At 43.6% G+C, this 13,325-nt stretch overlaps 1 protein-coding gene across 6 annotated transcripts; it reads left to right on the top strand.

Moving 5' to 3' along the window:
* The first annotated feature begins 1,005 nt into the window (after nucleotides 1-1,005).
* LOC122045292 lies at nucleotides 1,006-4,256 on the top strand. Of its 6 annotated transcripts, none has more exons than XR_006129963.1 (4): nucleotides 1,006-1,331; nucleotides 1,649-1,777; nucleotides 2,498-2,819; nucleotides 4,059-4,256. XR_006129963.1 is itself a non-coding variant. In XM_042605445.1 (3 exons), the coding sequence occupies exons 1-3, from the start codon at nucleotides 1,302-1,304 to the stop codon at nucleotides 2,669-2,671; spliced, it is 273 nt and encodes a 90-aa protein (XP_042461379.1). In that variant the 5' UTR covers nucleotides 1,006-1,301; the 3' UTR covers nucleotides 2,672-4,038. The 6 variants fall into 6 exon arrangements, 2 of the variants coding, with proteins under 2 accessions (XP_042461379.1, XP_042461378.1); XR_006129964.1 differs by lacking the exon at nucleotides 4,059-4,256 and adding an exon at nucleotides 3,172-4,032; XR_006129965.1 differs by lacking the exon at nucleotides 4,059-4,256 and adding an exon at nucleotides 3,646-4,022.
* Nucleotides 4,257-13,325: the final 9,069 nt, after the last annotated feature.

Consider the following 13,325-nt stretch of genomic DNA (forward strand, 5'->3'; position numbering starts at 1 on the left):
TAAATGGGTTTAGGAGCATTGTCAACGTTACAAGAACCTATAGGGTCACACACAAAGGGCAATTAGATGGAGATTAGGTTCATATGATGAACCAAGAGGATTAGGTTCATGTGATGGACCAAATTGGATTAAGAGTAATCCTAATTAAGCTAATTGAGTTGGACTCAATTTGGTTCATCTGTTAAATGAGTCTAATTAGATTTGGATTCATTGAGTCAATTTAATTCAATGGATGTAGATTCATTAAATTAAATTGGTTTGAATCAAATGGTTAGATTTGATCAACCATGGGAGAGAAGAGGTCAAGTTTGACTTGACTTGAGAAGGGAAGATGAAAGGTCAAGTTTGACTTGACCATTGCCATCTCATTTGTGAGTTGGCGTAAAGATGGGTCAATGATGATGTTCCACATCATCAAGGTTGGCTTATGTGTGTGCCACATAATGAGGGAGATCAAGAGTTGTGACTCTTGATATCCCATGGAGGTTTAAAACCCCTCCTTGAAGTGGTCGACCACTTAATTCATTGTGGGAGTTACATTTTGTTGTGTGTAACTTCATCTTCTTCTCTCCCTCTCCTCCACCTTGGCCGAAACCTTCAAGGGTGCTAGCACACTCTAAGGTTTCTTCTCCGCCTATTTGTTCGTGTGGATCCACATAGAGGGGTGTTCACTTGACACCCTTGAGATCCGGCGAACCTTGGACGAGCGGGATAAACAAAGGGCTTCGTATCAAGGTATAAACTCCTTAACATGTAGATCTAGTGTAGATCTAGGTTATAAAACAAGTACATGAAATTTTTGTTATTTTAATCTTCGCACGGATCCGGTGGTATGGGACTTCGGGGTTTCCGCAATGTAAAAAACGATTTTTGCGACTCGAAAGTCCAACATTTCCCCTCTCCTCATACAATCTCTTGACGTCATCTTGTCGATCGCGCGATAGTAAGGGATGCCACCTCGGCTGAATCTTCCTCCTAGACAATGTGTTTTCCGCTTATTTCCTGATGAGCGAGTTTCTGAGTTAGATGAAGTCCTTTAACCTTCCATTGCAACTTCTTTGGCTCGTGGAACCTTGTGATAATCTGACGTTCATTATTTTTTTTTTGTTCGCCGCTCAGCTCGTTCCTTTATCTGCTTTGTTTTGTAATTAAAAGGGCGAGAAAACAGGAAAGTTAACCGACGCCGTCGCCTTCGCGATGGAGCGCTTTAGAAATGCGATAAGAGCCTCGCACTCGATCTTCGCGATGGTGCGATTTGGGAATGCGATAAGAGCATCGCGCTCGATCTTCGTCTCTCGCCAATGCTATTAGCTGGAGTAGCTTCCGAAGTGGTACGACCTTTTCTCCTTTCCAACCTAAAGTCGTTGCCTTTTTCTCTTGATTGCAGGTGGTTTACTTCGCCCTTTGCGACGAGCTGAATCTTTTTATTGCTTTAGTCAGTTTCATGCTTGGGATTTCCGTCTTTTTCTGTTTGCTTTTAGTATTTTTGTTGAATGGGAAAGTAGTGAGATCTTGCTGCTTCTCAAGCGTCGTCCTCCCTGATCTAGAATGGGTTGATTCTCTTGTACTTCGGCGAAATCCTCTGGCTTTAGGTTAAAGTTACGATTTTTAGCTGTAATGCTTAGCATTTTAATTTTTATTTTTGCAGCCCCCTTCTCCATTCAGTTTTGAAGTTTTTCAGAGTGGAGTTCCTGGTAGACGTCCCGTGATCGACATTGTACAAATCTCTCTCCCCTCCATTTTCGTTCTCGGCATCAGTTGGTTTGAATGCATATTTGTGAGTTAAATTTTAGTTCAAATTCTTTCCCTATTTCATTTTCAATGTTCCAAATTTCAACAAAGGGAGTACAGTGATGTGTTTCAATTCACAGCCAGATTTGGGGTAGCAAGAACATCTTATATGAGTGACGGACATTGCCAATCTTGTTACATTTCGGGAAATAAGAGAAATAATTATCTCTAAACGAGGGAAAATAATTATCTTGTTACAGTTGATTTGAATACATATTTGTAACTGCTTCTTAAGGGCTTCTGTCTACCAGAGGAAGACCTAAATAGCTAGGATAAAACCAAGAAGCCAAATTGTCATGAAAGGACTGTATGCCACTTAGTGACTTGAATTTAATTATGTTTCTTATAATTCTTGATCAGTTGTCCATTCAATTGATTAGCAAGTGAGATGGAGTGAGTTGAATGTACATATGACACCATGTGATGGCACACCATGAGATTTACAACTCAAGGTAGCATGATGACAAGACCAAGTATCTCCAATCATTCTTATTGCTTATAATGCATGAATTCATTTTGAACTATATATTGTCATTCTTGGTTGTTGCCATTTCAACCATCTTTCATGATTACATAATGGATTATTGATCGACTTCCAAATTTATTTGTTCTAAATTTATTTTCCTGAAGCTTTTATTACCCACATGCTTTATACATTATGTTATGGGCATTCACTATTTCCTTTGTGCAATGTTACATTCTATAGGAACTTCAATCCCGATCAGAAGTTTGGGCTAGTATTTGTCTTCTCAATCAAACTTGCATTGTTGATGGAAATCATTGGCTTTTCAATGAGGTTTTTGTCCTCATTTTTATGGGTTCAAATGTACAGATTGGGGGTTTCAACAATGGACAATACGACATACTGTGCAGATTATAATGTTAGAGATAGCTTTGTGAACCCTCCAACAAATGAAGTAGCTAGGCAGACCTCCAATGCTGATAAAATTTTGGGAGGTTCTGTTTATGATCCAGCCTATTATTCCTCCCTCTTTGAAGATATTCAAGAGACACAACACATGACTGAGGTATTATCTGCACCTGTGTCAACTTGAAAACTGTCATGTGTTAAATTATTAGTAAGCAGCCTAGTTTTCTCATGTTATTCCTCTTCTAGAATTTTCTTTATATCACTTTATTACATCAGAGCTTGTGCCTCATACCTTCTGGTCTCTATTATAACTTTTATAAGATATCAGTGAGGTGTCATGGCATTTTGTGGTCTTATACCTTCCTTGTTGAACTAAATGAAATTAAACATGCACTAGCAAATAATTTGCATTAACGAAGCCTTAAAGGAAGAATAGTGTCGTGAAAAGAAGTAATCCTGTCTTGTCATCAAATGTGCCATGGCCATTACATTTATTGTTCAATGAGCAGCCGCCAAGTCATCGTAGTAGAGCTCAAAGAGATGGCTTGCATGTTGAATTACCTAGTCAATAGAGGGGCTGCTTTAGGCCTCTGGGTGGAGATGATGGACCATGGATCCAACCCATGATGACTACTCTGTTATTTGAATGAGGAGGTGATAGGAAGAGAGGGAGACATAGATAAAATAAAAGAGCTCCTTCAACAAGACGAGGATGGAAATACATCCTTCATCATTACCTTGGAAGGTATTGTTAATTTACATCATCATTATATTATTTTTATGAAATAGATCTCGAAATTTATTTGTTTTACATACCTGAGTCTGACAAAGAAGTCATAATGCAATTATTTTACATTATCTCCTTTTCTTTCTTTGCTCAATTCATTCATATGATAGAACATTATTATATTTCTATTTATAAAGGATTAATTTATGTATAACATCTTTATTTTACTGTCTTTGTTTGCATTCCTTGTGAACAGGGTTTAAATGAGCGACTTGTCATGAGTAGCTGCCCATCCATTGGAATTATGTTTAAAAAGGCTAGTAAATGCCTAAGGCATACAGACTCTTTTAACTACATTTGGTTTTATGTAATTAAAGAAAGATGGTTGATTTTAATCATGACTTTATAGGTATATATCTGAGAGATTTTCTCTTACATTTTGCCGGCATTAAGTGTTGTCTTGGAAATCCTTCTCTCATGTCCAGATATTAGAGCTATGCGAAATATTTATTCTCTAGTTACAATTCATACAGTTATTATAATTCTCTTTTTTCTTATATTTTATATTTTTCTTTTATAAGTTTTGTTTAATTTTTCTCTCCTGACTTTGTTTGCATTAAATCAATGGTTTGAGTTTTAAGTATCGATTAATTGATTTTTCTCTTGCAGGTACGTAACTCAAGGGCAATTCATGAGGATTGGGATTTTGGATGCAAGAAGTGAGCTTTGTTAGGTTCTAGATTGCCTTGCTAATGTGTAAAAGCCATATGGAGAACAGTAATGAAAAACATGTGATTTATGGTTTGATACTACCAAGTTTGATGAGTATAACTCATTTTATATATTTTAGCTGGCATATTTTGGATTGAATGTAGTAAATATCTAGTTTTATATTGGTGGTTTGCTTATATTAAAAAAAAATTGGTTGTTTGTTATTATCATGTTACAACATGAACACTAAGGACAATGGTTAGAAACATTGTAAAAAGTACATAACCACAATAGAATTTTTTTGTGAAAAGTGATAAAAGGCAACGGTTTTATTTGTTGTAAAATATATTAAAATTATATACCACAACAATTTATAACTGTTGTCAAATTCAAAATGAGTAAATATTATCTACCACAATGATTTATATCTGTTTCAAAAAGAGTCTATCATAACGGTTTATATCTGTTGTTGAAATTATCTATCATAACGGTTTTAAAACGTTGTCGTATAGGGTAAAAAAAAATTGAGCATATAAACAACAACGGATAAAAACTGTTGTCGAATGTCTACAAAGACAATGGATTCAAAATCGTTGTTGTAAGGCAATACATTTTACAACACTGTCAGTTACAATGATTTTTTGACCCTACAACAACGGATATTGTCGTAGGCCATTTTTGTTGTAGTGTTAGTCAATTATTTTTATCCACTTTTTGAGACTCGTAATCTATATTTATTTTTTAGCACTGGTAATTAGTACGAGCGTCACTAAATAATTGTATGATTTGGCAAAGAAAATGAGTTGTTAAAATAGTAAACCTCCACAACAATTTGTATGCAAAACTCTGAGTGAATCAAAGAACTATCTGCTCAACTAAAAGAAGTTCAAGAGCTAGCTAAAGTTGAACATGAGAAAGTGATGCAATGGAAGACCACCTCAGAAACTCTTAAGGATCAACATCAATTAGAAACAAACTTTTGAGAAAACATAAAAATGCAGTTGGGCGAGCATATTATCGAGAATGAGCGGTTATGCGCTCAACTTCATGAATTGAAGTCTACTCACGCAACCGACCTAGCTACCAAGGAAGCTGAGTTGCTAACCCAAAAGACTAAGCAAGATTCCTTACTCACCAATTTATTGACTGCTCAAATGGAAACAATGACCGCTCGATCGACGTTGACAACTTATCGGGCGAGAGAGGATGAGCGTTTTAAAGCAAGGAAGACCGCCCTTTTCCACACCCGCAAGTTCAATGCGCTCATTGCTGATTCCCTTTCTAAGGCTCTTCTTAGAGCCGAAGGAGCAATGATGTAGCTAAAAGAAGATGGATATCTAACCTTCAATCATCCAACCAACTTCCTGGATCACAAGAAGATACTACATGCTACCTCGTCCGACTTACTTCCCCGCTTTTCTTAATTTACCTTATTTTTTCTTGTATGTTCAAGTTGGTTCTTAATACCTACTAAACTTTCGTCTCATGTTCTTAATACCTTAAAAAATAACTAGCTATAATGCTCATTATTTACTCAAGTAAAGGAATCTGGGATTGACCGAAATTAAACACGTTCGGTATAACATCATTTAGTATGTCCCAAACCAACGTGATCTAATCTAACATGTTCACGTAGTATTTCTCGGACGAGTTTTGAAAACTCGTTCGAGCTTAAGACTAGTAAGGATTAGTCATACTCTCCCCTTAAGGAATTACACAGAAAACTGTGCTTTCTTAAGTAAAAACATTAACTCTACCAATTAAATGTCCGTCATATCAGTTATCGTTGTTGGTTTTTCATTGGTGACATGTGTGTATAATCATCATAGGTATACCACCTTTTATTTATCTTTTACTTTTTCTAACCATTTAACAATTCACAGCCAAGCTCACATTTGCATCATTATAATCTAATAGTTCAAGTCGAGAAGCATTTTTGAGGAACCTTTATAAAATCTTTATAAGAAAGAGATAAAACCCTAAAGATTTATTTCTTTCTGTGTTTCGTTGCTAACTCTCCATTGACCCTCGACCTCTCTTTTCCTTTGTCTATTTCTATAACCTTTTCTTTCACAAATGGACGCGAGTGACGAATGGTATACACAGTGTTCTTCTAGTTTTATCGTCGACGGCGCATACTACCTTACCATTAACTATGGTCTCCCTACCTTCATAGTTATTCCTACTAAAGAAAATCACCCCCACCTTCCTCTACCAGAAAGTATGTTCATCTTTAAGGAACAAATTGTATCCAGGCTCTGTTTTCCTCTTCATCCATTTTTTGTCAATATTAACCAATATTTTGGTATTCCGGTCCACCAACTTATCCCTCAATCCTTCTACATCTTAAGTGATGTTGTTATCATTTTTTGTTTGTTAAACATCCCTCTATCTCCTCGTCTATTTCACCACTATTTTGACGATCTCCTTGAGATACAACTGAGCTAGCTGTTCCATGGAGTACGATATCCTGATAGCTAAGAAGTGGGTTGATTTAGTTAACCTATCAACTATTACCCAGATGGTATCAAAACCATTCATGGTTCTGGGTAGTCCCACTATGAAATCCATAGAAATGTCTTCCCACTTCCATTCTGGGATCTGGACAGGCTGCAGAACTCCTCCTGGTCTCTGGTGTTCTGCTTTGACTCTCTGACAAGTCAGACAGGTGCTAACATATCTACGATGTCTCTTTTCATCCCAGGCCACCAAAAGCGCTTCTTTAGGTCCTGGTACATCTTGGTGGAACCCAGATGCATCATATAGGGAGTCCTGTGAGCCTCATCTAAAATCTTTCTCTTTAGTTCCTCCTGATCTGGAACACAAAGTCTATCACCAAAATATAATGCCCCACTATTTGATACTCTGAACTCTCCACTTTCTGATCCTGCTAGTCCTTGCTGAATTTCAGGATCCTGTCCCTGAGCTGTCTGGATATCACCAAGCAAGGTGGATTCTAATGTCATAGTAGAGAGCTGTCCCACTATAAGTTCGAGGCTGAAATCTGTGATCTCCTTCTATAGGGGCGGTGACATGGCTGCTAATGATAGTAAGGTGGCGCTGGACTTCCTGCTAAGCGCGTCTGCCACCTTATTGGCTTTTCCTGGATGGTAGAGGATGTCTACATCATAATCTTTGACCAATTCGAGTCATCTACGCTGTCGTATATTCAGATCCTTCTGAGTAAAGAAGTACTTCAGACTCTGATGATCTGTATACAGTCTACACTGAGCTCCATACAGGTAATGTCTCCAAATTTTGAGAGCGAACACGACTGCTGCAAGATCGAGGTCATGAGTAGGGTAGTTCCTCTCATAATCCTTGAGTTGTCTGGAGGCATAGGCGATCACCTTACCTTCTTGCATCAGTACTGCTCCTAGTCCCAATTTAGAGACATCACTATAAATGTCAAAACTGTCTGTATTTTCTGATAGAGTCAGAATAGGTGCACTGGTTAATCTCCTTTTTAACTCGCTGAAGCTGTTCTCACAGTTCTCTGTCCATTGAAATTTTCTGTTCTTTCTGGTAAGAGCTGTCAGTGGGGAGGCTATCCTGGAGAAGTCCTCTACGAACTTTCTGTAATAACCTGCTAGTCCCAAAAAGCTTCTGATTTCACTAGCATTCTTAGGTCTCTTCCAGTTACTCACAGCTTCTATTTTACTGGGGTCTACCATAATACCATCCTTGGAGATAATGTGACCTAAGAAAGACACCTGATCTAGCCAGAATTCACATTTCGTGAACTTGGCGTATAGCTGGTTTTGCTGAAGAGTCTGCAATACTGTTTTCAGGTGCTCTACATGTTCCTCCTGAGTTCCTGAGTAGATAAGGATGTCATCGATGAAGACAATAACAAACTTATCTAGGTATTGTCTGAATACTCTGTTCATGAGGTCCATGAAAGTAGCTGGAGCATTTGTCACGCCGAAGGGCATGACAACGAACTTATAGTGTCCGTATCTGGTCCTGAAGGCAGTCTTAGGTATATCACCTTCTTTAACTCTAACCTGGTGATATCCTGATCTGAGATCTATTTTAGAGAACACTGCTGCTCCCTTTAGCTGATCGAACAGGTCATCTATTCTGGGAAGAGGATACCTGTTCTTGATCGTGACTTGGTTTAGTGCCCTGTAATCTATACACAGGCGCATGCTCCCGTCCTTCTTCTTCACGAACAATACAGGCACTCCCCATGGTGAGTGACTAGGACGTATGAAGCCCTTGTCAAGCAGCTCCTATAGCTGCTCCTGAAGTTCCTTCAGTTATGCTGGAGCCATGCGGTAGGGTGTTTTGGAGATGGGATTTGTACCGGGAATAAGTTCTATTTCAAATTCAATCTCCCTGTCTGGTGCTAGGCCTGGTAACTCTTCAGGGAAGACTGCTGGGTAGTCACATATAACTCGGACCTCTTCTAGCTTTTGGTCCTTGTCCTGACTGGTATTGACTACATGCGCTAAAAATCCCGTACATCCTGAATCTAGTAGTTTCTGTGCCTTCAGAGTTAAGAGAAACTTCTTGGCCTTTCTCTTTGGTTCTCCGACGAACCTAAACTGCACTCCTGCTTCGGGTTGGAATACAATTTTCTGTCTACGGCACTCTATAGAGGCGCCATACTTCATCAGAAAGTCCATTCCAAAAATGACATCATAATCAGTCATATCTAGCACTATCAGATCACAAAAGAGTTCTCTATCTGCTATAATGACTGGCACTGCTCTGAGCCAGTGCTTGGATGTCATAATTTCTCCCGAAGGTAGTGTCGTCAGAAACTGACCACTGAATACCTCTGGGGATACTGCTAACTTTTCGACGAATGCCCTGGATATATAAGAATGGGTTGCCCCAGTATCGAATAAGACAGTTGCACTTTGCTGTAAAATACTAATCTGACCTGTAACAATTGTCGAGGCATTCGCTACATCCTCTCTGGTGAGTGAATAGATCCTTGCGTTCGTCGTGGCTGAGGGGGCTTCTAGTCTGCCCTGACTGATGAATGGACAGTCTAAAACAGCCTGCATCTGGTGTAACTGGGTTGGCTGGCCTCCATGCTGAATCGGTTGTGGTTGAGGAAAACCGGTCTCGTTCGAGCACTGCTTAGCCACATGCCCCTCTTGTCCACATTCGAAGCATCCCCGTGTGCCCTTGCGACAAACTCCTGGGTGGAATCTCCCACAAGTAGAACACTTGGGATAATTAGGCTGTTTGTTGGCTGGTCCTCCCTTTGGGTAACTCCCTGGTTTACGTTTGTTGTTGGAGTTCCCTTTCCAATTTGAGCCGTGGGAGCTGTGGCCCTGGTGTTTCTGAGTACCTGAGGCTCCCTGACCTTTAGACTCTGAGAGGACTTGCTTCTGCTATCTGATATTGTTCTGGTAGTGCTCGGTGATCAAAGCACTGCTTACTAGTTCTTCAGTGGTTTGCGGCCTATGGACGCCGTTGGTCACGTTCATTGCTATTTCCAGCCTTAGCATCTTGAGCATCAACCAGACTCGTTCTTTTTCAGTGCTGACTAATTCAGGGCATAGACGGGTCAATCTGTTGAATTTCTTCACGGCTTCCTTCACTAAAAGGTTGCCCTGGCGAAATTCAGTGAACTTGTCGTAGTGGCGGTTTGTGACCCGCATGTGAAAGAACTCCTCGAAGAATTCCTTCTCGAAGTCAGGCCATGTCATCTGGTTCACTAGGCGCTTCGCTTTAATTCTCTCCCACCACATGCGTGCATCCCCTGTAAAGCAGAAGGAGGCACACTTCACTTTCTCATGTTCTGGCCAGTCCAGAAGCTCCATCGTACTCTCCAGTGTTTTGAACCAGGCCTGAGCATCCCATGGTTCACTGGTGCTTGAGAAGTTCTCTGGCTTAACTCTCTGCCATTGGATCAGATAGGCTTCTCCCCTTGCCCCTACTGCTGGGGCTACGGGTGCTGTAGGTTGGACTGGTGGAACCTCTATCACCACTGGGGTCGCTAAATTGGGTTCTGGGGTGACAGTGAGAGTGTTCTGCTGATTAGCCCTGAGGGTCGCTATCTCCTGTTGTTGTTCAGCTAGTTGCTTCTGTAACTGAGCCACTACTGCTGTAAGGTCTGGAGGAGGCACTGAACTGCCTGCCTCATGCTGGGGCTCAGTAGCTGGTGCCCTTCTAGCTGAGCGTCCTTGTGCCATTTTCTAAAGAATAAAGGACATACATAACTAACAGAATCATATTGCATAACTATTGTTATCATGTTTAATTAGCTACCATAATCACACTAGGGGCTATCATACAGAAGCATGCTTTAATTATCTATAAACATGAAAGCAAAACATAACTAAAGTGAGAGATGTTCTTACTTGGAAGCTGCAGGTTCAATGCTGATGTGTGTGTAGGAAGTATGGAACTTGCTCTGATACCACTCTGTAACGACCCACCTCCTACTGATACTAAGCTGTAAGGCCGGACCGTCACATTATGCTGTGCTAAACTATTTTTAAGGTGCGGAAAACTGATCTGATTCAAAATTTTGCTAACTACTACTATTTCTTCTGCTAATTGCTATTACATCTGATCCTGTCTGGAAGCTGAGAAAATGAACCTGCCGGTGTGACGTGTCTGGAAGGTTGACTGCATCCCCATGATCCGGTCGATGAGCTGTCCGCTACGTTGACCGAGTCGTCTGGAGTCCTCCTCCGGTCAACTGTACCTGTATCCATCGACCGGGTTGCCCCGGCCTCTGGTACCTCGGTGCTCGAGGCGAATTCCACAAATATATGAGTATCCAGATAATAATAGAAGAGTGCAACAAATGCAAGAAGAACGAGCAGGATGACGTACCCTGGCCCAGGGGGGCGCCCTCGGATGGATCGGTGAGCTGGTCGTGAAACTGACCGAGTCGTCGTGACTCGGAAGGGTGGATGCCTCTGAACCGACCGAAGAGGAGCTGGGTCCGGAGGTGACAACGCGGAGCCGAATGTGGCATGGATCTGAAAGGTGACACACAATCGGAATACAACGGCGACACGACCGGCGTACGACATCGGCTCGCAGGCCGGAATGTGACAACGGCGCGTAGGCCGGAATGTGACAACGACGCGTAGGCCGGAATGTGACAACGGCGCGTAAGCCGGAACACTAGGCAAAGTCGGCGCCAGGACTGCCGGTAAGTGCCGGAGGAGGGCTGCTCTGCGTGTAGAGGCTGCCTACGAGGGAGGCGCTGTGCGCGCTGCTGAGGAGAAGAAGGGAGCGCCGGCGGCTTCGTCGGCGCCGGCGGAGAGCTGGAGAAGGAGAGAGAGTCTCCTTGATGGCTGGCGGCGGCCCAAAATCACGAACCCCCCTTCTCCTTTTTTCCCTGAATCTATGAACAGTGCTTAAAAGCACTCCAAACCCTCAATCAGCCCCAAAAGACCAAAACGCCCTTTGACCTCTCATTAACTCCTCTCATGCCATTCTTATATCCGGAACACAAGCCTCCCCTTCAAGTCTAGTCGAAGGAGGCGTGAGTCCGACTGACTGAACAAGTCTATCGCAAAGGGCGGAACCGCTCACGATATCAAAATCAAATCGCTGAACCCAAAGTATACTGTCTCCCGCGACCGGTCGCTATAATAATGGTGTCGTATGAGACAGTACTCGTGCCGAGCGGATCAAATCTGTAACCGGACCAATGCCTAGTATGCAGCCACGAAGATACCGACCGGACGATCGAAGTGATGCCGATCGGGTGGATAGACGCTGAGCGGAAGATGCTGAGCGAACGACAACACGCTGAGTGATCGACATGTAAACTGACAGCCGACCGAGCGACGCGTGGGACGCTGAGTAGACCAGCACGAGGCCGGGCGTGCGACCTAGATCAAGCGGTGTGGCCGAACGGATGATCGGAAAGATGTCGATCGAGTGAGTAGACGGCGAGCGGACAACGCCGAACGGGCGACAGAGAAAATGACGATCAGTCGATCATGAAATGCTGGCCTGACGTGCTGAATGAGCAGCATCGGGAATGGTCAACGAGCGAACATAAAATGCTGGTCCGGCAGTCGAGTAGCGAGGAGTTGGCAATGCTGAACGAGCGATCGGAATGATGCCGATCGGATGGATAGATGCCGGACGGGTGCTGTCGTGCGAACGATCGTAATGCTGTCGATCGGATGTATAGATGCCGGACGGACGATGCCATGCGTGGTGACGTCGACCGGTCAGATAGATGCCGGGCGAACGATGCCGCACATACGACCGTGGTGACGTCGATCGGTCAGATAGATGTCGGGCGGACGATGCTGCGCATGCGACCGTGGTGACGTCGATCGGTCAGATAGATGTCGGGCGGACGATGCCGCGCCTGCGTGGTGACGTCGACCGGTCAGATAGATGCCGGGCGAACGATGCCGCGCATACGACCGTGGTGACGTCGATCGGTCAGATATCGGCGAGACGGCGCTGTTCGTGTCGCGCATGCGGCGGACGGGGTGTCGGATCGCGGTCGATGATTTCGGCGTGGGCCATGCCTCGATCCGGCAGATGATGCTGGGCGGACGATGCCGCGCATGCGACCGTGGTGACGTCGATCGGTCAGATAGATGCCGGGCGGACGATGTCGCGCGTGCGACCGTGGTGACGTCGATCGGTCAGATAGATGTCGGGCCGCGAGGACTGCTCGACCCCGAACGGGGGAGATAGATGCTCGCGACGGCTACTCGACCCAAACGGGGGAGATAGATGTATGATATACTGGTCCGATATACTGGTCCTCCCGGCCGAACGGCTCGGGGGCCTTCGGCTTCGAGCCTGTGGCTCGGATATAAACCTCCCGGCCGATCAGCTAGGGGGCCTTCGGTGATAACTCGACCCCGAACAGGGGAGATAGAATATATGATATGCTGGTCCGTGCAGAGGTCTTCAGCCCGGGAGGTTTATAGTCGCCGGCCCGACTGCGTCCCGACTCTTGGTCGGTCGCCCGGGAGGTTTATAGTCGCCGGCCCGACTCTCGATTTTTAACGACGGTGCTCGTCGGTCTCCAAGTGAGACTACATACCCGGCCGAACGGCTCGGGCCTTCACATCGAGCGTTTGGCTCGTATATAATCCTCCCCGAGGTAGTCTCGGCTAAAATGTACCTAGCCGAGCGGCTCAGGCCTTCGCTCCCTGAGGTAGTACTCAGCTAAAATGTACCTGGTCGAGCGGCTCAGGCCTTCGCTCCCTGAGGTAGTACTCAGCTATAATGTACCTGGCCGAGCGGCTCAGGCCTTCGCTCCCTGAG

This window comes from Zingiber officinale, chromosome 2B (assembly GCF_018446385.1).
Source record: "Zingiber officinale cultivar Zhangliang chromosome 2B, Zo_v1.1, whole genome shotgun sequence".
NCBI classification, from domain to species: domain Eukaryota; kingdom Viridiplantae; phylum Streptophyta; class Magnoliopsida; order Zingiberales; family Zingiberaceae; genus Zingiber; species Zingiber officinale.

Excerpts from the sequence above, each read along its gene's own strand:
- LOC122045292 (XM_042605444.1), top strand. The coding sequence starts at position 1,302 with ATGCTATTAGCTGGAGTAGCTTCCGAAGTG. Across the intron at positions 1,332-1,648 it reads CTGGAGTAGCTTCCGAAGTG|CCCCCTTCTCCATTCAGTTT; the intron begins GTACGACCTTTT and ends TTATTTTTGCAG. Across the intron at positions 1,778-2,497 it reads GTTGGTTTGAATGCATATTT|GAACTTCAATCCCGATCAGA; the intron begins GTGAGTTAAATT and ends TACATTCTATAG.